The following is a 22010-nucleotide window of genomic DNA, read 5'->3' on the forward strand; positions in this document are numbered from 1 at the left end:
GTGTTCCTAAGTTACTTAGGCACTTTTGAAAATCCCACCCTCAGGCACCTAAATAGGGATTTAGGCGCTTAGTTTTAAGCTCTTATTTTTGAAAGTGTCAATCATCATGTTGAACCATCTTCTTCTGCATTAAAATCTATTGTGCAATATCAGACCATCAATCTTAAGGCAGGTTTAAGAGTAGCAGCCGTGTTAGTCTGTATCCGCAAAAAGAAAAGGAGTACTTGTGGCACCTTAGAGACTAACCAATTTATTTGAGCGTAAGCTTTCGTGAGCTACAGCTCACTTCATCGGATGCAAATCATCATTTAATTTCAAACGGGTTTTTGGTTAATTTGGTTAATTAACCAGCATTGATGGCACAGTATGACTCACTATTAGGTAAAAGTTATGCTCTTCAGTATGCAATTGCATATGATGTGAATTTGCAGCTCAAGTTACAAGTACTGTAGTTTATTTGGGGTTTTTTAGAGAGACGTGGTATTTGAGGTAATATATTTTATTGGACCAACTTCTGCTGGTGAGAGAGACAAGCTTTTGAGTTTACACAGAGCTCTTCTTCCGGTCTGGGGAATGTACCCAGAGCATCACAGCTAAATACAAGGTTGAAGAGATTGTTTAGCATAAGTAGTTTACACATTTCAAAGGACCATTCAAGGTGAAGTGTCCCCTTTAACATCTCTCCAGTCATAGAGGGGAAAGGAAAAAACCTGGGTAAGTTAAGTGGGTTATAGATTGTTGTAATAAGTCATAAATCCATCTCTCTATTCAGTCCATGATTTTTAATATCTAGGCAAAGTTATGAATTTAAGCTCCCAGGCTCGTCTTTTGAAAGTGGTGTGCAGATTTCCTTTGAGGATGAGAACTGAGAGGTTAGATACAGAGTGAGTGCTTTGTAAAAAGTATTCACACACTGGTGATATGGTGTTTTTGTCTTACATAATTTTTCTGTGTGAGTTCATTTGAAAGTGTAGTGGTTATGTAATTTCACCCACACAGTTGTTATTGGGCCATTTAGTGCACTGGATGAGGTACACCATATGTTGTGATAGGCATGTGAAGAACCCATGGATCTTGAAAGATGTGTTAATCATTATAGCAGTGGAGATATACTCACAGATTTTGCATCTGTTGTTCTGGCAGGGTCTGGTGCTTTGAGTTGGTGAGTCCTGGTCTGGGGGAGCTTCTGATGATGAGCTTGGAGAAGTTGGAGGGTTGTTTGAAGCCCGAAAGAGAGGGTTCAGGAAAGATTTCTTTCAGGATGATCCCCATCAAGTATGGGTTGTAATTGTTTGATGATACCCAATATGGGCTCCAATGTGTGGTGGTAGGTGACAACTAGATGTGTACGGTTGAGGGGAGGTATTTCTGTACTGAAGCAGGTTCTCTTGGGACTCTGAGTAGCCCATTCCATGATGGAGTCTACTTTTTTGGTGGAGTGTCCTTGTTTGGTGAAGGTGGTTGTGTGTTAAGATGTATGTCCTAGTCTTTCTCCTCAGAGCATATTCTGTGGTCTCTGAGTGCCTGGCTGTAGATAACAGATTGCTTGGTGCATTTTGGATAGTTACTGGATCTGTGAAAGTAATTGTGGTTATCTGTGAGTGTCTAGCATTTAGTTGCTTCGATACAGAAATAAAACTCACTCTGACTATACACCTCTAGTTGTGTACGGTGCACACAGACACAGCAAATAGGACACCATGCTGTTTAACATGAACACTTTTTTTCAGAATAGACATTAACTGAGGCTTTTTCATGCACAGTTGACTTTATATAAACTGATTGACACCTTTGGGGGTCGTCTTTCCACTGACTCATAATTTTTCTCACTCTTGAAAAAGGCTTCTGTACACCCAGTATTCTCTAGTTAAAGCTGAAAATTCAACTCATCATATTTACACAATAAAAAAATCCATTCTGTCTTGTTTTTAATTGCAAATCCTCCTCAAGGGACCAATTCTCCTGCTTAGGAGGCAGCCCTGTGCCTTCTACTAGAGAACCAAGTGCAGTCAATTATGGTAATGAAATGTCAATAAATATAAAAATTTAATACAGTCTGCTCTTGGTGAGTGGCAGATGAGGACTTGCCTCCCAGACAAATTTGTTGGTGCTGCAAATATTAAATGCACCTGAAAGAGTAGCTGGTTGCCCGAGAGCTTTCCAGTAGAGGGAAGGTGGGACATTCAGACACCTATTAGGTTTTTCCATTATAGTATAATCACGGCAGTAGGCCAGTAATATTCCTGAAATCCATCCAAACATCTTAACTTATTATTAGGAAGTGAAGATCATATTTTCACCCATGAAGATTCTGAAATTGGTACAGCATTGAGAGATGTTTTTCCCCTAACAAAGCAGTACAATTACAAAAAGGGAAATTAAGTTGTGAATGAGATGATTTTGCTGTGAATAGTTTCACAGCAGTACGTAGCATCATGTCACTACTAGAAAATTGCTGTTCTGACAGATATGTTAACATTGAAAAAAATTATTTACTGAAACAATTAACTTAGTTTGGTGATTAAGGTGGTTTGTGGGATGCAGCTTGGGCCAGAGACAAGAACACAGGGTTGCAAGTCAGACTCCTGGGTTCTAAATCCTGGCTTTGTCACTGATTTTTTTTAAACAGTTCTAATGCATGATGTTGAAACTTGAAATTTAGCAGACAGAATGTCTCCCTCTTGCAAATAAGTGGGTAGGTGAAAATTGGCTTTTATTGATCAAAGCTACTTTTTAAAAAAAATGTTTGTTGTGCATGCACACCAAGTTTTGTAATTCAGGGTATGAATTCCAACATTCAATTCTTTCTGCATGTGAGGATAGTGTAGGAAAGTTCATAGGCAGTCCTAGCTCCTCTACAGAGTAAATGGGGTACATACCAATGAAGGCAAACCCTAAAAGCAGTCCTGCTTTCTTCCCTGTATAAATAAATCTGCTACATTCATTGCAGCAGTGGAATGGTGTGGATGAGGCTGCTGTCTATAGCACTCCTGCTTCACTCCTCTAAGAGGAATTAAAGTCCACTGGAATTCACTAAAGCAAATGGGACTTTGTTGGATTGACAGGGGTTGAGAGAGAGAGAAACCACTCCCACAGCCCTAGGAATTTCTATGGGACTCCAGTTTATGGGCTGGAAGAGAGGACACTGCCCCAACTGTCTCATTTATGGAGGTTGCCAGAGGCTGCATCACTCCTCTCAAACACCTGGCACCAGTCTCCTCTGGATCAGTGTACTCACAGCAGGCACGGAGCCCACTTCCTTGGTACACAACAGGAGCAAAGACCAGCCTATGAGGCTCCTCAACCAGTGCCCTCCAAGCAAGGGTACCACAGTGTTTCCTTAGTACAGAGGGCCTTGTACAAGACCTCTTCCAATGGGTAAATTTCACTCAGTCAGTTCGGTTACAGTGAAGTGTTATCTAAAGTTGAGGGTGGATTTCATCTTGTTATAAATAATAATTAGCTCCTATATAGCCCTTCTCAAACAAATTTAAAAGTGCTTTCCATTGTAAATTCCTTTTTTAAAGTACAGGATTCAACTGCAGAGCAGACAAGTCAGGCTAGATTCTGCCTTCATTTAAACCTGAGCAACCCAACTGAAATCAGGGGTGTGTAAATGAGGCCCAGATATGGCTCTTTATATTTTAAATACAGTAACCTTTTTGATCCTCAAAATAAAGTCCTATGGTGAAAGCCTGGCCCCCATTAAAGTCAATAGCAAAATTCCCATTGACTTTAGTAGGGGCAGGATTTCAGCCCCTTGAATCAAACTATTTTCATGCTCCAGTTTGTAATGGCACCAAATGTTCCCAATCAAGGGTCAGATATGCACTGTACACACACACAGTGAAAAGATGGTCCCTGCCTGAAGGATCTTACAATTACAATCTAGGTATAGGATGAGACACAACAGTTGGATACAACTAACAGATAGAGGAGACAGTTTTGGTAATGCATAGTGTCATATCAAAAATATTTTATCCTTTAATTTAGTACAAACCAGTACTCAAAAATGTTGTTACATGCCATAATGCTTTACACCAATAACATTTGAAAAGTACAATGCCGTGCAAGAATAGGTTTCTAAACAAAATCTTCTTGATTTGATTCCATAATTATTTTGACATTAAAGTAAAATGTTTTACTTCCTGGGGTATCTCACATGCATAAGATTTCTTGAGACTCTCCAACTGGACACAATATCTGGCAATGATAATCAGACAAAAATGTGACCTTCTTTTACAGATGGATTATTCAGTAATAGCATCTCAAGCGGGAGCCACCCTCAACAACCTTATGAGCCACGCACAGGAGCTAGTAGCAAAGCTTCGTTCCCTGCAGTTTGATCTACGGGAGTTTGTGTGTCTCAAATTCTTGGTGCTCTTTAGTTTAGGTAGGTAAATCCTGTTATTTGTGCATTATTTAATATTGATATCTTTTAATTGAAAATCTTTGGCTTTATAAAATGTTTTTTATTTTTTTCTTGAAAAATGAAGTAAGACTTTGAAACATATTTTATGATGTTCACAGTAACCTGGAAATTATTCTTGAATTATCACATTTGGAGCAATGCTATACAATGTAGGAGGGATTTTCAAAATAAGGTTCTGTGGAAATGATTCTATGGGATTTAAAAGGGTATGATATGCTTTCAACGTTTACTTTAACATGCTATAAAATTTTAAACCAGGTATATAGTTCTTTACTAAATTCTAAAGGAGGGTGCAGAAAAACTATAGAAAGGCATAATTTTGTGTTGAATTCTATAAAGCAATTCTGTAAGAGATGGAGAAGTAGTAAGGTTGAAATATACATGTATTTTGGAAGAGCGTGCATGGTAAGTACACACAGTCTTGTTAGCATTTTGGTGTCAGTATTGCAACACATAAACCAACAACGTAACTAATAGTTTTTAAAAGTACAATGAAAGGCACTAGTAAAGTGTAAATAAATGGTCGTCATTTTATGAAAGATCTATCCAGGAAATAGACTTTAAGGGGGAGATTATTTTGTACTAGTGGAAAGGCCTTAGAATGGAAAAGATACCTATGCAAGACAAATTAGTTAAATCAGTGCTCCCAATGAATCAGTCAAGAAAAATCACTATTGCCAGGAATAAAAAAAGGGATTAGGGAGATGGATTCTTATTGATTTCCGGAGACCAGATTTTTCTGCCTGTCGTCTGTTTTAGGTTTGCATTTTGTTGACTTAATAAAGCCAGCAAATACAGCTTTGCCAGGTGAATTTATTATATGCTGATAGACAGCTGAAGGAGGAGACTTGAAAAACATAAATAGGGCCAGATCCAGCCATCCCTCCATAGACAAAAGTCCCATTTATATCAAAGGGCATTTTGTCCAAATAGAAGGTGCGGGACTGAACCAAATGTAATAAAAACAAATAAATACCAGTAGTGCTGAAATATACTGATATTTTTTCTTTAATTTCAAGTTACAAGCTCTTGTGCAAAGGATTAAAACCTTAAAAATAAAGAATCATTGCAACACATCTTTAAATAAACTGCAGGAGTGAAATGACTGGGCAGCAGCATAAATCCGAGAGCTACGTCCTAATGTTCAAAGTTGTCTCCTAGTGCCTTGCACTCTTCTTGGACTTGCCACCCAGCATTTGTTGAAAACTAGAGTGTTTGTGAAGGAAACTCATTTTAAATATAGGCATCTTAAAGAAGAAAAAATAATTTCTGACATAGAACGTGTAGTGAAATAACATAACCAGAAATGTTATTGGAAAAAACCTGAAGATGTCAGCATTGGCAGGCCTTCTGGGTGATTGCAAGGCTTGTGCATGCTCAATCCCAAAAACAAATGAGGTGTAATTTATCTACTGTCCGCAACATACTAACATTCTGTATTTGGAGATCTGTCTCTTCCCATATGTTAAGTGCAGAGAAGGAAAAGCTTTCTTGGCAGGAGTTGTATTGTCTTATGAATTAACGTGGTGTAAAGCAAGGCATCTGCTTCTTTAGTTCTAGTACAGTATATTTTTGTAGTCATTAGACAATGTTATAGAAAGGTCTGAGGAGACTTACAGCTTTTCCCTGATAAAATATTTTGAGAAATTCATCTCACTTCAGTGGTATTTCAAATTAGCTGAAAAAATGAATTACATTTGGAAAACACTCAAGTTTACTTTAAGCGGTCTTTATGTCTGATCATTATCATCAGCTCCTCAAATACTTGCCATTCAGTTAGGAAGTATTCTGCTCCCTGCCTTTATATTTTTGGCTCTTGGCCTGATTCTGCAAGGTGATGAGCTTGGCTTCAAAGGAGTTGAGGGTATACAGCATCTTGCAATGGTGCCCATCCCTTTGCAGAGACAGAGGGTCTGATTCTCCTCTCACTTACACTAGTGTAAATTAGGGCCAACTCTGCTGAAATCAAAGGAGTTATGTATCAGCATGTTTAAAGCGGTGTACCTGAGAGAGGACCAGTGCATCTGAAAACAGATTAACTCACAGGGCCAAATTCAGGCCTAGCACATCCAAGTACAACATAATTGACTTCAATAGAATGTCTCCTACTTACTGCATGCTTGAATTTGGCCCAATATTTAAAGCTACATGTTATCCTACTAAGAGTAAAATGTAAATATATTAATCATCATCATCCTCATCTGAAGTTTTCACTGGAACTAAGGCAGAAATTTTAAGTAGAATTATGAGACAATTAATATAGTAAACACAGATGTCCTTTCCAGCAAAGCACTTAAGCACATATTTAACTTTAAGCAGATGAATAATCCCCCTGAAGTTAATGATGTTGCTCACAGGCTTAAAGCCAAGTATGTGTTTAAGGGCCAGGTTTTTGAACCTATTTAGGCACATAAAGATGCAGATAGTTGCCTAGTGATATTGTCAATATCACTTTTCACCACAGACTTAGCATGCCATTGCCATCCTTACTTCTGCCCTGCCACTGCCACCCCAAGGCTGACAGCTAGAGCCCCGTCGCCTCCAGGTGAGGGATTGGGGGTGGGGGAGAAGGAGAGTCTGAGCTCAGGCTGCCTCCCAATGAAGCATTGAGTAGGGGGGGTGGAGAGGGAAGGAGAGTCCAATCCTGGGTGGTGGGGCTCCGGTTGTCCCCATATCCCCACCTCCCAGGTGTCCATAGCCCTTCTGCACAAGCCCCAGCCCAGCCACCCAGGGCTGACAGCCAGAGCTCTTCACACACACACAAAAAAAGCACAAGCACACAGCACCTCCCTTGGCACATTCCCACGCCTCCCTTGGGAGGCCCGCCCCATAGTTTGAGAACTGTTGGTCTAGATATAAAATTCGAGACGTAGACTGTTAGTATCTGCTAGTAAAGTGATCCAAGGGGCTTGTGCAGAAAAATGCTTTTGATTGATTCCAGAGATAATAAAAGGATGTTGAAACTTAAATGAGAAGATTTGTATTGTAGTCCCAAAGTCCAGCCAATCCCAAAATTAGCTAGGAACTAGAAAAGAGAGAGAGTTTTACAGATTTTCCTTGTTCCATTTTTTCCCTTGCCCCTTTTGGCATCTGTTTTCTGGTGCCTCCCACTCCTATCCCATTGTTTCTTCTCTTCTCACTGAAGACCCCTCTCCAAGCCCAGTCCCCCTGGGTAGGTATTCACATTGCTAGCCCACTCTGTGGTCCATTCCACCTTGTCTTCACTGCTATTTTTAACTATGCTAATTACATTAAAGCTAGCAAAAATATGCCTATGCCAATTACAAATCACAGCTTTGATCTAAGTCCATAGCCTAACTCACAAGGAATGGAGAGCAGAGGAGCTGGAGCAGAGCATATCAGGAGAGAGTCAGCAAGCCCAGGTATCTGGAAACAGCATCCCCTTTAAGGAAGCAGGATGGGACCCACAGAGATCATAAGACCAAAATAAATTAGACCGAAATCAATAAACACCCCTTCTCTGCCACAATTAAATCAAGTCTCACCAAAATATAACTAAATTGTTACCGATTCAATTCCCCTCCCACCCCACCTCCGAGAAATTATTCCAGACATTGACAAAATGTAACAGTCCACTGAAGCCTGAGCTCTTCATGGGATTGATCCTACTCCCATTGAAGTCAATGGGAGTTTTGTATTTGTCTTCAATGGGAGCAGGATCACTCTCAGCGAGCCTTTTATGGAAAATCCCATGGAATTTTATGGGGATTAAACAGAGTTCTGTGGAAATTACCTTCAACATTTATAGAAGTTAACAAGGAATGGGATCCTTCCAGTGGGATTTTAGAAACATCCAATAGAATTCTACAGCAGGAGTATAATTTTCTTTAAGATGGTCCAAAACCTACAGAAAAATTATTTTTCTATTAAACTTTATAGGGCATTTCCAAACAGAGCAGCAAACTACGGTCTGGAATTCTATACCCCTATATTCAAAAATAGCCAGATACCACCTGATCTCATTTTACAGGGAACTGAAGACCAAGATGGGTCAAAATAGTAGAAAATACAGGCTTTAATATCCTAATACATAATTCCTCAGAATAGTTCTACCTACAGGTCCTGCTTCACCAATGGGTTCAGAGCTTTCAGTTCCCCCTTGGAATCAGTGGAACTTGGGAGTGATCAGCATCTCTCACATGTAGTTCAGCATCTCACAGGACCAAGTCCCCAATGTATTAACATTCCATGCACAGATTTTCCATCTCCAAACGCTGGACCTAGAAAGCAAAGTAGCCACAGGTACTAACTGCTTATTATACTACCACCCAAACCTTGAAAATTAATATCTAAATAAAATAATCAGCACACACAGAAACAGCTATCAATTCCCCCAACAAAATTAAACATCTAACAATTAAAATACTAGTTGCAGACTGCTTGATCATAACAGCTAATATAAACAAAGCTACAAACGTACAAATTATTTACAGATCCAACAATGTCAAAAATATTCCTCTTCACATACACACACAAACAGAAAAGTGCATGTATTTTAGCAGCAGAACAGTATCGTCACCTTCCTGCTTCACTGATTAGCACTAACATTCCGCAACCCTAAAGCAGAAACAGATACACAGCATAACTTGGGTGAAATCCTCGCTCCCTTGAAGCAAATAGGAATTTTGTCACTGACTTCAGCGAGGCCAGGATTTCACACTTTAGCTCTAAATTAGGTCCCCTTTCTACAAAAGAAAAAGAGTTCAGATTAATTTTTCATTACCTAAATGACTAATTTAAGATGGACATTTTAACAACCAAGCAGGTTTCTCATTGGGATATTTTCTATCATCTTGAGTTTTCAGTGCAACAGATCTTTTCTTTATTGCTGTCCAGTATTTTTACAGTCAAGTCATTTAAACTGAAATCCAGCCACTGTTTTCCCTTTACCAAAACTTCCTATTTGTCCTGCTAGCTTTCACCATTAGAACTCAGCAAGGATTTGTCAACGCTTCCATCAGAACAGTTTGTAAAGTGAAATGCCAATAGGAAGAAAGTTAGACATCATTTGACCCATGTCCAGCCACTTGTCTGCCTGCAGAGCTTACTGCTAGAATAGGCAGCAACTGACTGGTACTTCTCTCATCTCTGTCAGAACAGAGATAAATGTACTTCATTTAAGAAATGAAGGCTTTATCAATGGGCAAATAATTGCAGAGCAACTATTGATCTTGCATCTCACTTAACATGAGGCAACAGGGACTTGTACAAACAATAAACGTTTAATCATTATGTATGGCAAACAATGGGCTATTAAACAAAGCAAAGAAAGCCTTAGTTTTCAAGCAGGCCACCATGTCACATGGGGTGACAATTGTGATTCACGCTCCCTGGATGTTATATTGTCCATTATGGATGTGCCCCTTTTCTGCCAGATAGGAGCAATATTAGCAAAGAAACCTGTACTTATGTCTGTGTATTCTCTATAGTACTCAAGCACAGATGGGAGAGGACAGCTCTCATTATTGTGCTCCATCATTTGCTTCTTGGAAAGCACACAGAGAAATCTGTGCCGCAACACTTTTCAGTTGGTTCCAAGAGCTCAGCAGCAGCCTGAAGCTGGAAAAGCATTTTGTTATTAATTATTACTATTATTTACTTATATAGCATCCACAGTGTGCTGGGTGATATACAGACAAGGAATGGTCCCTTGCTCCAAAGAACTTACTATCTAAACAGACAAAAGCTAGCAACAAATACTACTAAAGCTTTGTGGTTCACATGTAACTTGTCACTTCCACAGTTTTTGCTGAGGGTTTATTTTTTTATCACATGGTTAGTTAGCCCTTCTTAGGTGAGGAACACTAGGATATCATTTGGAAGCACTATGTTTTAAAGCGGGATGTGAAGGGGGCATGGGGACTGGTTTGTGGTGGAGTTTCAAGGCTTAGGGATGCACAGATCTGGTGAGTGTGAGATGGAACAAAGTGAGTCATGTGGCTTGAGCAGGGCAAAGGGGTCTGAGGAGTGAACAGAGGACAATATCAGAGAGCTAGACAGAAACTAATCAGTGCAGGGGTATATGATCCTCAATTTATCATCACACACAGAGACACAACCCAACAAACAGACCTTTAATGCAGCTTCCTCAGAGATCATTCTGCATCTACCACACCTGAACCCAGCCACTTGGATTTTCTGGTTTGGGCTGCTATTGGGTTTGTTAAAGACACAGTTCACTAAAGGTGCTATAAATTTGGGAACATAAAATAACAAGAGGAAGGATTAGGTCAGACAAAGTTATTCCCAGAAGTTCTATTTCCAGTTCACATGTGCAAGTTACTTAAGACTTTCTGTGTCTCTATTTCACAGTCTGTAAAATTGGAACAATAATAGTTCTTTATCTTAAAGGCTGTTGTGAGGCTCATAGATAATATTCCTAATACTTTGCATTTATATAGCATGTTTCATTCAAAGATCTCAAAACAGATTTTACAAGGTGGAAGTGAAGTATTATGTGGGACAAATTCTGCCCCCAGTAGCTAATGCAGATCTCTAGTTGAGTTCTGTAAAAGCTGACTGCACACATGCATGCAAAGATAGAATTGTTGCCTTAAATATGCTTGATTCTTATTGAAAGTATCAGACAGTACTTATGGTTTAATTTAATCTTATTCAGAATGAGCATCGTGGTCACGCCAGATTTATTGTTTTACCTTTGACAGCTTATAAAATATGCCTCTTTATAACTGGTCTAATATTATGATGGTTTTAAGTGATAACCATTGGAGGTCTTTGTAATGTATTCATCACATACTGTTACCCGAGTGCATTAGAAAAATTGTATCTAGTGAACTCAGATAAGCAAGAGAAATATCCTGGGGTTCTCAGCTTTATTAGCATGCAGCCGTAGTTTTAACTTTCCCCATATGATAGCCTAATTTTGAAAAAATACTTACTGTACACTTGTCAAATAGATGCACATATCTTGATCCTAATGTCTAACTAATGTATGCATCGGAGGATAATACTGGCAAATAAACATTTCCTTAAATTTATGTAATCATTTGGAATTCAGAAAGGATTGATTAGCATTCAGGAGATGTGACCGTTCAATATTTGCACCATAGAGACTTGGCAGAAGCAAATAATTGTACATAAAGCTGATGCTTGTCTTAATTAAACGCAGTATAATAGGTGTTGGAGTTGTTGGGGTTTTTTTCTCTGTCTAGTGAACAAAGCAGTTGAGCCATGGGCAGATATAACTCATTTTGAAGTTCAGAGTTTAAACCTAATCAATATGTATTTATATCAAGGGAAGGAGTGAATTTCATTTATTATGAGATGGCAGCTGGCTGCAATAGCTAAAAACGCCATGAATTTAAGTATATTTTTTCAAACAGCAGTTTGACAATATATTTATCCCATGTGATGCTTGTTACATTAATAGTGTTGTTTACTTAACTGATGGTATTTAGCGTAGATTACTTTTGGAAATGAACAAGATCATTTACATTCCCTGTTCTTTACTCCCAGCCTAAGAATGACTTGCACAAGCAAGGAGACACCTTTAAATTCATTGAGTTGGTTGCTTATTAGTGTAGAGTTGCCCTGGTTATCAGATAAAAGTTTAGTCCTGCAAATATTTACTAGTGTGAGTAATCCCACTGCAGTCAATGGGATTATTCACATTTCTAGGATCAAGCCCTAAGTGTGCCCTAATGGAACTGGTGAGATAGCTAATAAATATTTTTTAGGCAGGTCATAGTAAGTAGGTGTAGTTTTAATAGTGAGGATAATTAATTATTGAACCACCACCTAGGAACATGGTGGATTCTGTGTCACCTGAAGATTTTAAATCATGCCTGGATGGGTTTCTAAAATATATGCTATAGCTTAAATAGAAGTTATGGGCTTGATGGAAGAATTACTGGGGGAGTGGGGTTCTTTGACCTGTGACTAGATGATCATAATGGTCCTTTCTGGCCTTAAAATCTATTAAAGTAGACTTCGGTTGAACTGGGTTGGCCCAATAAAGATATTTCACATATTGCTTTTGTTTATTTTCTATGTCTTTGATCCTAATTGCTTTAGATTTGAACACATTTAGGATTAACTCATGTTATGAAGGATTTTCCGAAGGGGATGGGTGTCAGGAGAATTGTTTTCTATTATTGACTGTCACAAATTCACAATGTGGCTTTGGATTATTCAAATGATGCCTAAATCTCCTTATCTGTAAAATGGTAATAGTATCTATCCACCTTTGTAAGTTATAATGAGATGCTTGAATAAAAGATGCTATATAATTGAAAGTATCGTAACCAAAATATCATCTGGCACTGAGACAGGGTGACTAGACGCTGTGAGTGAAGTAGGTCTAGACAGCTTGCATAGAGTTACTGGGGCCTCTGAAAGGGGAAACTGAGGCAAGCATGACTGTTATACTGCAGTCTGTCACAGGCGGACACTCTAGGCAGGGCTGCCTTATGACAGACTCCATAAAAGTCACAGCTAAAGGCCCCTGATTAAAGAACCTTTATGGATGTTGGGGGAAGTCTTTTTTCTTTATAAATTGTGTAACATATTGTCCTGAAGGAGTTACCTTCTACATTTTCATGTTGGTGGGAATTAAGGGGCTAAAACTGTGTGGAACCCTTTGAAATGAATCCTTTCAAAGATCAATTTTCACACCCAAACACTTACATTCCATATATTGTATGGCACAAAATGACACGTACTTGACTTTCCTTTGCAACCTTATATCAAAACCATATTCCTTTGCTACTCTGGCCCTTCTAAATTCAATATAGGGAAAGAAATCAAGCTGTCTTCCTTTCACTTCATCCATCATAACCAGCAACAAAAAGCCAAATAATGGAAAATGAGTCCTGATTCCTGAAGTTGTTACAGATGCTAAATGATGATGGGTGGAGTGAGGATTTTGATAAACTGGTATTCACCCACAAAAGCTTATGCTCCAATACGTCTGTTAGTCTATAAGGTGCCACAGGACTCTTTGCCGCTTTTGATAAACTGAGTTGACCATGCAAGACTACTCTTTGCTTCTTGGACAACACTTATTCGGCAAGCTGACAATTTTTTAGTCCAGCCTTCCATGCTGGTTTCCAAACACTGTACAATCAGCTCAGAAGAAAAACAGACAGCTAACATTTGTTTTCTACTTTCCTTTCTTCAAAGACAGGTTTCAGAGTAACAGCCGTGTTAGTCTGTATTCGCAAAAAGAAAAGGAGGACTTGTGGCACCTTAGAGACTAACCAATTTATTTGAGCATGAGCTTTCGTGAGCTACAGCTCACTTCATTGGATGCCTCCGACGAAGTGAGCTGTAGCTCATGAAAGTTTATGCTCAAATAAATTGGTTAGTCTCTAAGGTGACACAAGTACTCCTTTTCTTTCTTCAAAGAGTTTCTCAATCTATATCTGTTCAGTGTCTATGAAAAAAGTAAATTATTTTAAAGGAGTAAAATGAACAGAGGTGGGGGATTAATAAATTATGAGGAGGAATTAAACCAGCCATTTTGGTTTTTAATCCTTTATAATTCACCTCAGCTCTGGATGTTAGAGTCATGGTTAATAAACTCCTCAAAAGGAAGCACAGTTACCCTTCTGTTTTATGGTTACATGGATTGTGTTTTAACAACTGCACTAAGCCAAAATTATGTAGAAATTAAATAATCATCATTCATTTGCATTGGTTTTATTTGATAAAACACAATGAATGGTGCAGATTCACCTTGGTGTATCTCCACTGAGTTCAATGGAGTTACACCAGGCATGAACTACTTTCGATATGGTCACTATACCTTTGGGGAAGGGGGAATGTTACAGACCAAAAAAAGCCGGCAGTTTCTTTCACTGGGTTTTTAAAAATGCAATTTTTTAAACAACAAAAGGATCAGATGCTGAAGAGAAAATTAGGTCACATATTTGTTAGACACAATTTTGTCAGTAATTAGAAACATGGGTATCCAAGTGATGTTTATATTCTATACTGCCTTTATATGCATTCAGTGGGGATTTCAGAATAAGCCTACCAGTATCTTCTGCAATCATAACACCAAGGGACTTTATCTATCTAATGAATTTATAGAATGTCAGTCACTGTAGTATTAGATGCTTCCCCCATTGCTAACATCTATACTGAAAACAGCACATATCAACAGTTGGGTCTGACAGGTCACTTTGGAATTTGTGCACCATATATGTCTTTAATGTAGATTACATATGTTCAATGTTTGTATGGCACTGGATTGCATGTGTTTGGGGGGAGGGAGCAAATGAGCATACATACACAATTTTCAAGTACTGTAAGCAGAAGCAGTAAACTCCTTAGACCAGTTCCTCAGTTTTGGTGTCCCAGGCCCCCTATCCAGCAAAACTTATCCATTTGATTAATTTTGAATTCAATAGGCCCACCCCAAATTTTTAAAGGTAAGCATGATCTTAAGTGCTTTGTTGAATTGAGACATATGGTAATATTCTGAATGTATGGATAGATTCTGAAAGTAATTGTAGCAGGCTGAGAGTTAAATATTTTTATGTAGAAGTGATCATTATAGAACTGATAATTCCCCCATCACTCCCTCCCGCCAGAGTAAAACTAAGAGGTTCTTGCAAATCCTTACTGCTGTAAGTAAGCAATGTGTCTAGTTACATAAGTAAGGATTGGCAGGATCTGGCCATAATATCTAACTTGTAGGAGTTTGCAGTACTAAATATATGGAACCTTTAAAAATCTTAACAGTGATTTTCCCAGCCAATTTCTAACATCTCGAGAGTTTGTTTACAAACATTAATTTATGATGAGGTGTAGAAGGGAACAATGAAGTGCTGTAAATAACTATGAGCTAAATCTGAAATATGGAACAATCTACCCCAACAGAGGCCCATTCCACACTGGGATCAGAGCTGTTGGCTACAAACATGTTTAAACACAGCATGAACATAAGATGGTCACCTGAAAGCCAACATAAACTTGATAGTCAGCCTCTAAGGGAACACACGCTGCAGTGTGTGCCAAAAATCCCCGTCATACTTCTCTCATCCCATTGATGCCCGACGATGGCTGTAGCAGCCCTGCCAGGTTGCGAGCAGAGCAGTGCCTTCTCCAGTGCCAAATGGGAGCTTTTATTCCTGTCACCTGCTGGCCAACCAAATGTACACTTGCCTGCCTCTTTGCTGTGCAGCAAGAGTGGACATGACCTCTGCTTCCTACTGCTGAGAGGTCTGATGTGGAGGGCTATGCAAATACATAGTAGCAGTAGCTCCTGATTCATCCTGGCTCTGCATCAAAAGAATCTTTGCAGCCAGGCTGAAGAGATTCTTGGGCCTATCCTACTTACAGCCAAAAACACACAGCTGGAATTAGCCATGGTGGAGACAGGAAAGCCGTTAAGAACTGAAGTAAAGAGCTGCACAAAGGAATCCATTTGCAAGGCACAACAATAACTTTTACTGCTCCTAGAAAACCTGTGTGCAATGCTGCATATTCTTAAGCACCATCTTCTAGTACATTATTTAACTAGCTATATATATACAGACATCTCGTTTAGAGAGCACTCTTGTAACTGTGGGGACTGAGGTGGTTAATGAAGACATGTAATAGAGGACCTGGGAGAGAGCGAAGGGGGGACAACTTGGAAAGAGAGAGAGAAGGGGGAGAGACCTGAAAGTGGAGAAAAGGAAGGAATATGGATGCTGGGTGGAGTAGAAGGAACAACTGGGGCAGTTTGAGTGGCTTCCTAGCAAAGGAGGAACGAAAAATGATGAGTGGATCTGCAGGAGAGAAAGGAAAATGGAGGCAAGAGCAGGTCAACAAGAGAGAAGGAAGTTCAGGAAGGAAAACAGATGGGAGGAAAAAGAGCATGTCAGGACAAAAGAGGAAGTGGTGAAAGTGTAAAAGATGAAGGGTAAGAATAGTATGGTATGGGGGTCAGAGGAAAAGATGGCAAGAGAATGGAGGGTCATGAGAAAGAAGTAAAAATATTAAAAGGTGGGGAGGAGAAAATTGGCAGAAAGGAAAGAAAAATGTAATAGAACTAAGAGTAAAAGTGAGAGATGGAGGGAGAATGAAATAAATAAATGAACAGGAAAAGAGCAATGGAAGAAAGTGCAGAAACAGGCTTCGGTAGTTAGATGCAATTTCTTTGGTGCAGGCACTGTCTTTTTGTACTGTGTTTACAGCACCTCACCCCATGGGTCTTGGTTCATGTCTGGGACTCCTAGACACTACAACAATACAGATACATAATTATGTACATGAGCTCTTAAGGGAAGAGGCCCTATGTCTGTATCTGTTTGTACAATGCCTACCACAATGGTGGAGCATGCAGCAGAAAGTGAGCAGGGTGAACTAGCTTTAGAAGCCCCCAAAATACTCAATGCAGTTTCCAAAACCTCAGTCTGCACAAGATTCACTCACTGTCCTTAATTATTAAGGATATTCTTAACTTGCTTTTATAAACTACACTCAAGAGTTTATGCGGAAAATATACTTTGACCATCACCACCAGACAGTGACTTTCAGTGCCCTTTGGAAATGTGGGTCCCAGTATACCCCTCCACTTGCTGCTGTTGAGCTACAGAAGGGGTAGGATGCCAAAATGGGGCGTGGCACCTCAACAGCACCCTCTCCATTCTCCCAACTGCAGGAGAACCCTTCATGGGAGTGGATTGCTTGGGGACAGGAAAGGCAAGGACTCTGGGCCTCCTCCTGATGATTCCTCTCCAAAAATACCCATGGACCAAAACAGAATAAATTACTGTAGACAGACTCTTCCTCAAAGGGCAGCTGCTGTCCAAGTTCGGTAGGGAGGCAGGTGATTTTCTGAGGATGTCTGTTCCCTTTGTGGATACCCATTTTTTTCTGGCAGATGTCTTGCAGAGATGGAATCATCTGCTGCCTTTTGGAGGGCTGAGAGGGCCAAAAGTCAAACCCTGAACTCTTCAAAAAAATAACTAGAAGGGAATTCTACAAGTGCAGGAACATGGGTAAATAGCTACTGTGAGAGCATAAATAATACATAAAGCTTCATCCAGCCAGCTATGTTATCTGGAGTTTTGCCCCCAGTAATATCCCATTTCTTTACCACAGATCTTTACATTTTAAAAGTTTAGCAGTGAGATGGGACCATACAGTTAATAAAACCACAAGTAAAACTACCATAGCTGGGACAGGGATGAAAAGGGAATGGAGCAGCTGAGCACATTCCTGGTAAAAACCTCACAAGGCATACTGTACAATTCAGACATATTTGTGCCCTGAAAACATTCTGCAGACACAGCAGCAGACACTTAAGAGCACCACCAATTATTCACATGACTTCTGGCACCCTTTCAGAACACTGGAACCGGAAGTGGTTGTGGTAAACTTATTTTCTGTGCAGTTGTCTTTTCTGACAAAACAGCTCAAATATTTTGACACCAACAATAACCAATTCTTAGGCATTTCCTTTACTGAGACCTGCAGACTTCTGCAAGTTGAGAATTAATGACAACTTACTTAAATCCTCTGTGCTCTTTTCTGGAAATAATCTCTTACAAAGTTCAAGTCCTACCCATATTCTCTCTCTGTCTCCCTTTGCAATAAGATGCAAAATGGACTCTGCCACAACAAAACAACTGAGCTTGTGGAAACTATTACTTTGAAGATGAAACATTGTGCTGTGTCCGTTAGCACTGTTACAGGCAGTCAGTCTGTTAGAACATATTGGGCGATTATAGGGTAGTCTTTTCAGAGAAAGCCATGGGTTTCAAGTGAGCAGTAACCATCTATCAATTCCTGAGATTATGCCATGATTTACTATCACAGCATCATGTATTCTCTGATTTTCTGCCTCCTGTGAAACATTGTGCTTTCCTTTTCTATTGATGTATCAACTATAATAGTTACAAGCAGCTACAGAAAAATCAATAGTGAACTTTCATTACTGTGCACATAAAGTAAAGAGTACCATACTGTGAGAGCACCTTGCTGTTAAATAGTCACCAACTGCAAGGTACACAATAAATGTCTGTTATTTCGGTCTAAATGAAGGATGTCTGAATTTGAAACATCAAACATCTGGGATTTTTGATGCAACTGGATCCAATGTCATGTTACTCTAGCTGGTAATTCTTTTGCAGGGTAGGTGCCAAGGCTGATTTGTCTTTTCTACACTGGGAACTGTTTGTTTGTTTACCCCAAAAGCTGAACTACGAAAATTAATATCAAGATGAAATCTTTCACTGCTTTGTTTTGAAATAATTTAATTAAATTCAGCCGGACAGATATAGTGAGGGTTGCTTTAATGTTCACTAGTCCACATTCAGAAAACTTCCTCTGATTAAAGCAAACGGTACAATAACTTCTGTGTTAAACACCCAGTCACCACTACCTACTAAAAAAGGTTCACCATAATATTACCAAAGACATAGTAGATACAGTGATGGCATTTAGAATATTTAACATGTTCAGTGGCCTTCTGAAGCACACCTTGGAAGAAAGTCGTATGATTTTTAGATTAAATATGATTTATGTGCCTCTGGGAGCACATTAACTTCCAATTAGTGAATGTAAATCAAGAATGCAGAGAAACAAAAGAAAATTTATGAGCTGATAGCCTGGGATATGATCAGGGCCCTTGGATTTCTCCAGCAGTGAAGTATTGTTTTCTGCAGCAAGGGTGGGAGAATGCTGCAGCAAATTTTACCAGTTCCTCTGGCATTTCTAGGATATGATCATGTATAACCAGAGAATCCAGTGTTTGCTGCTGAATACCTTTGAACTTGAAAGTCTGCATGTTTATATAAATATATACCACAAGGGTGCGGGTATATACTTACTTAAATTATATCCCACAAAACATATATCCCCCTTGTTTCAGTACTGTGATTTAATGGAAAAGCAATATTTCGCGGTCATGACCTCACATTTAAAAGTAAGAAACTCAAGCTTCTTTAAAGATTTCTGTAGCTACAGCCAGTGTAACTTCTACTGTTAATTTAGAAAGATTAATGAGAATCTGTAAAAAAAAATTAAAATGAAGATATAAATTCCACTCTTGAAAATAAAATGGGAATGGGAAATGTAACCCTGTCCACAAGTAAACACTCCTGTAACTCACAGCTGGAAAAATTCACATGCTCTGAGGTGCATTGGGACACTTACTTTCAAGTAGGACCTTGTCCAAATACCAGTCAATTCAATAGAAATACTCCCATTGATTTCAGTGGGAGTTGGATTGGGCCCCTAAAGGGGAAGCAGTAGGTGACAGTAAGTGGTGCACCTGAGCTCAGCCTAGTGCCCACCAGAGCCCTGTGGAAGAGGAAACAGTAGTGGGAGATGGAACTAGGATTAGAAGTCTTTACAGAGATTTGATAGTGGAGGCAGAATTAAGGGTCTGATCCTCTGGAGTGTTGAGCACCCTTTACTCACATTGACTTACTTGAGGGCATTCAGCAACAAACAGGATCAAGCTGTTTATCCACAGCAATGGTTCAAATTTGATTTGAGATCTGGGATTTACTTAACCTGGCCCACCCATCCCTAATTAGCCCTCATATTTACACCAGGGAAAACTTTTAAAATGTGCTCTGCTGCTACACTATAGAAGCCTTTCTGAATAGATTTGTGACTAGGAAAATGAAGGTGGTGACTGAGAATTAAAGCTCACTTCATGAGAATGTCATGTGTTCAAAACAGAATGGCCACCAAGCATAAAATAAAATAATATTTAGAAAGGAAGGATGGGATTTTGGTTAAGACACTGAACTGGGACTCAAAGAATCTGAGTTCAAGTCCTGGCTCTGCCACTGACTTAGATAGGTCAGTTTCATCTCTCTATGCCTCAATTCCCCATCAGTAAAATAGGGAGAATAATACTTCATTTCCCCCCATCCCTGCCTTGTCGAAACTGTGAGTGCTTGGGGGCGGGGACTGCTTCTCGCTATTTATTTACACAGTATCTAGAACAGTAGGGCTTGATCTCCACTGGGGCCCACAGGCACTACCGGAATACAAATAAATAATATAATTTACAGACATGAATCTACAGTTAAGTTGTGCTATGGAAAGCATCACACTGTGGGGTAAAATTTCAGTGGAGTCTTTACCCATCCACTACCTGTGTGTGCATGAAATTGTAAATATCTGCATATGCAAGTTAGCAACTGATACAGAAGACCCAATGGGGGGAAATAATTAATACAGATTTTAACATTTGCATGTGCACAGGTATATAACCTTTTTAAAGTACATATGCAAGCATTTGTACCTGCAAAGTGCCTTTGCACATGTGGAAGCCACAGGATGAAATCTCTCTCTGTAATTTAAGTATCCAAACCACTTCTATATCCAAGCGTAGACAAAAAGTCTTGGTAGAAAAATTATGTTACCACTTTTCAGGCAAGTAACAAGGCTATGTAAAAAGAAAGATGGTTTGAAATATTCTGGTAGTAAATCACATAGTTAAACTGCACTTAATGGTAGTGAAAGGTCAAGGATTCTGAAAGTGAAGCCTGCTTTTTATCTATGGAACAAGAAGCAGCAGTGCCTTGCCTTGACCTGGAGGGACCACTTTAAGGGGGGAAAGGTGAAAAGTCTCCATGCCCATTCATTCCTTGGCCTCTCTGCCAAGAATGCCAACAGCAGTACCTATTATCTGCACAGATACAGATTCTCACACTCGGCCCTGATGGTGGATTTTGTGACATCCACATCTGCCAGTGAGGAATGGCACTTCCCACCCCTTCATTTTACATAGTTCCACCAAACTGGCATCAGATGACTTTTGATCAGCTCTAATTTTGGATGGATTTGAACCAGTCGCCTAGATGGGAAGACCCCATATTTCATTACCAATCTCCAACCATCTTTGTAGTTGTAAAGTCTACATTGTGAAAAACGCAGATGCTCCCAATAAAGACTATCCCATATGTAATAATAGTAAAGCTCAAGTTTTTCATTGATATTATGTAAAAATAGTCAAACTTTATTACCACTATTGTTATCATACCATACTGCACAGCACATTACTGAACCATAACAATTATACAAATCTTTATTCTCATTATGGTAACTACTTGCCAGATATAGCAAAATAGATATTATGAACAACAAAACCCCTTACTGTTAGCACTGAATGCATGGAAAAGAGTGAGGCTGTCATTCTATTCTTAACACACCTCATTGTACCTATATAATATATATATAAAGTAAGAGCTACAATGGCTAATGTACTTTGAGATTCCTTTGGTCAGTATCCCTGTTGCTCCCTCTGCCACATGCTTTGGAGTGCAGAAGACAAAAATCACACTATGGATTTACTGTCCGTCATACACAAAATACATTTCCCCAAGCACTTGGATGAATTAATAATTTAAACAATGTCAAAAAATTATTGATAAGAACTTGGCTTTAATGACCTTGTTAGGAAATCACTTTGACAATGGATATTTTTCCCCCAGAAATAAGATGCTGGTTGGACTCTGGATTATTTTCCTTCATTTTGGCCCCTGGTTTTGTAATCTTGCCATATGGAAATGTCAGGGCCTGACCCCTCATCCCATTGAAACTGATGGCAAAAGTGCCACTGATTTCAGTGGTGTAGGATTGG

The 22010-nt window shown here is 39.2% G+C and overlaps 1 protein-coding gene across 1 annotated transcript in view; it reads left to right on the forward strand.

Annotated features, from left to right (window-relative positions):
- Window positions 1-22010, forward strand: part of NR5A2 (nuclear receptor subfamily 5 group A member 2) — a 99649-nt gene that overhangs the window by 66472 nt on the left and 11167 nt on the right. The window contains exon 6 of the mRNA XM_073356777.1: window positions 4246-4393. Coding sequence (XP_073212878.1) covers window positions 4246-4393 — 148 coding nt within the window. The remainder of the gene's footprint in view (window positions 1-4245; window positions 4394-22010) is intronic.

This window comes from Lepidochelys kempii, chromosome 8 (assembly GCF_965140265.1).
Source record: "Lepidochelys kempii isolate rLepKem1 chromosome 8, rLepKem1.hap2, whole genome shotgun sequence".
NCBI lineage: Eukaryota > Metazoa > Chordata > Testudines > Cheloniidae > Lepidochelys > Lepidochelys kempii.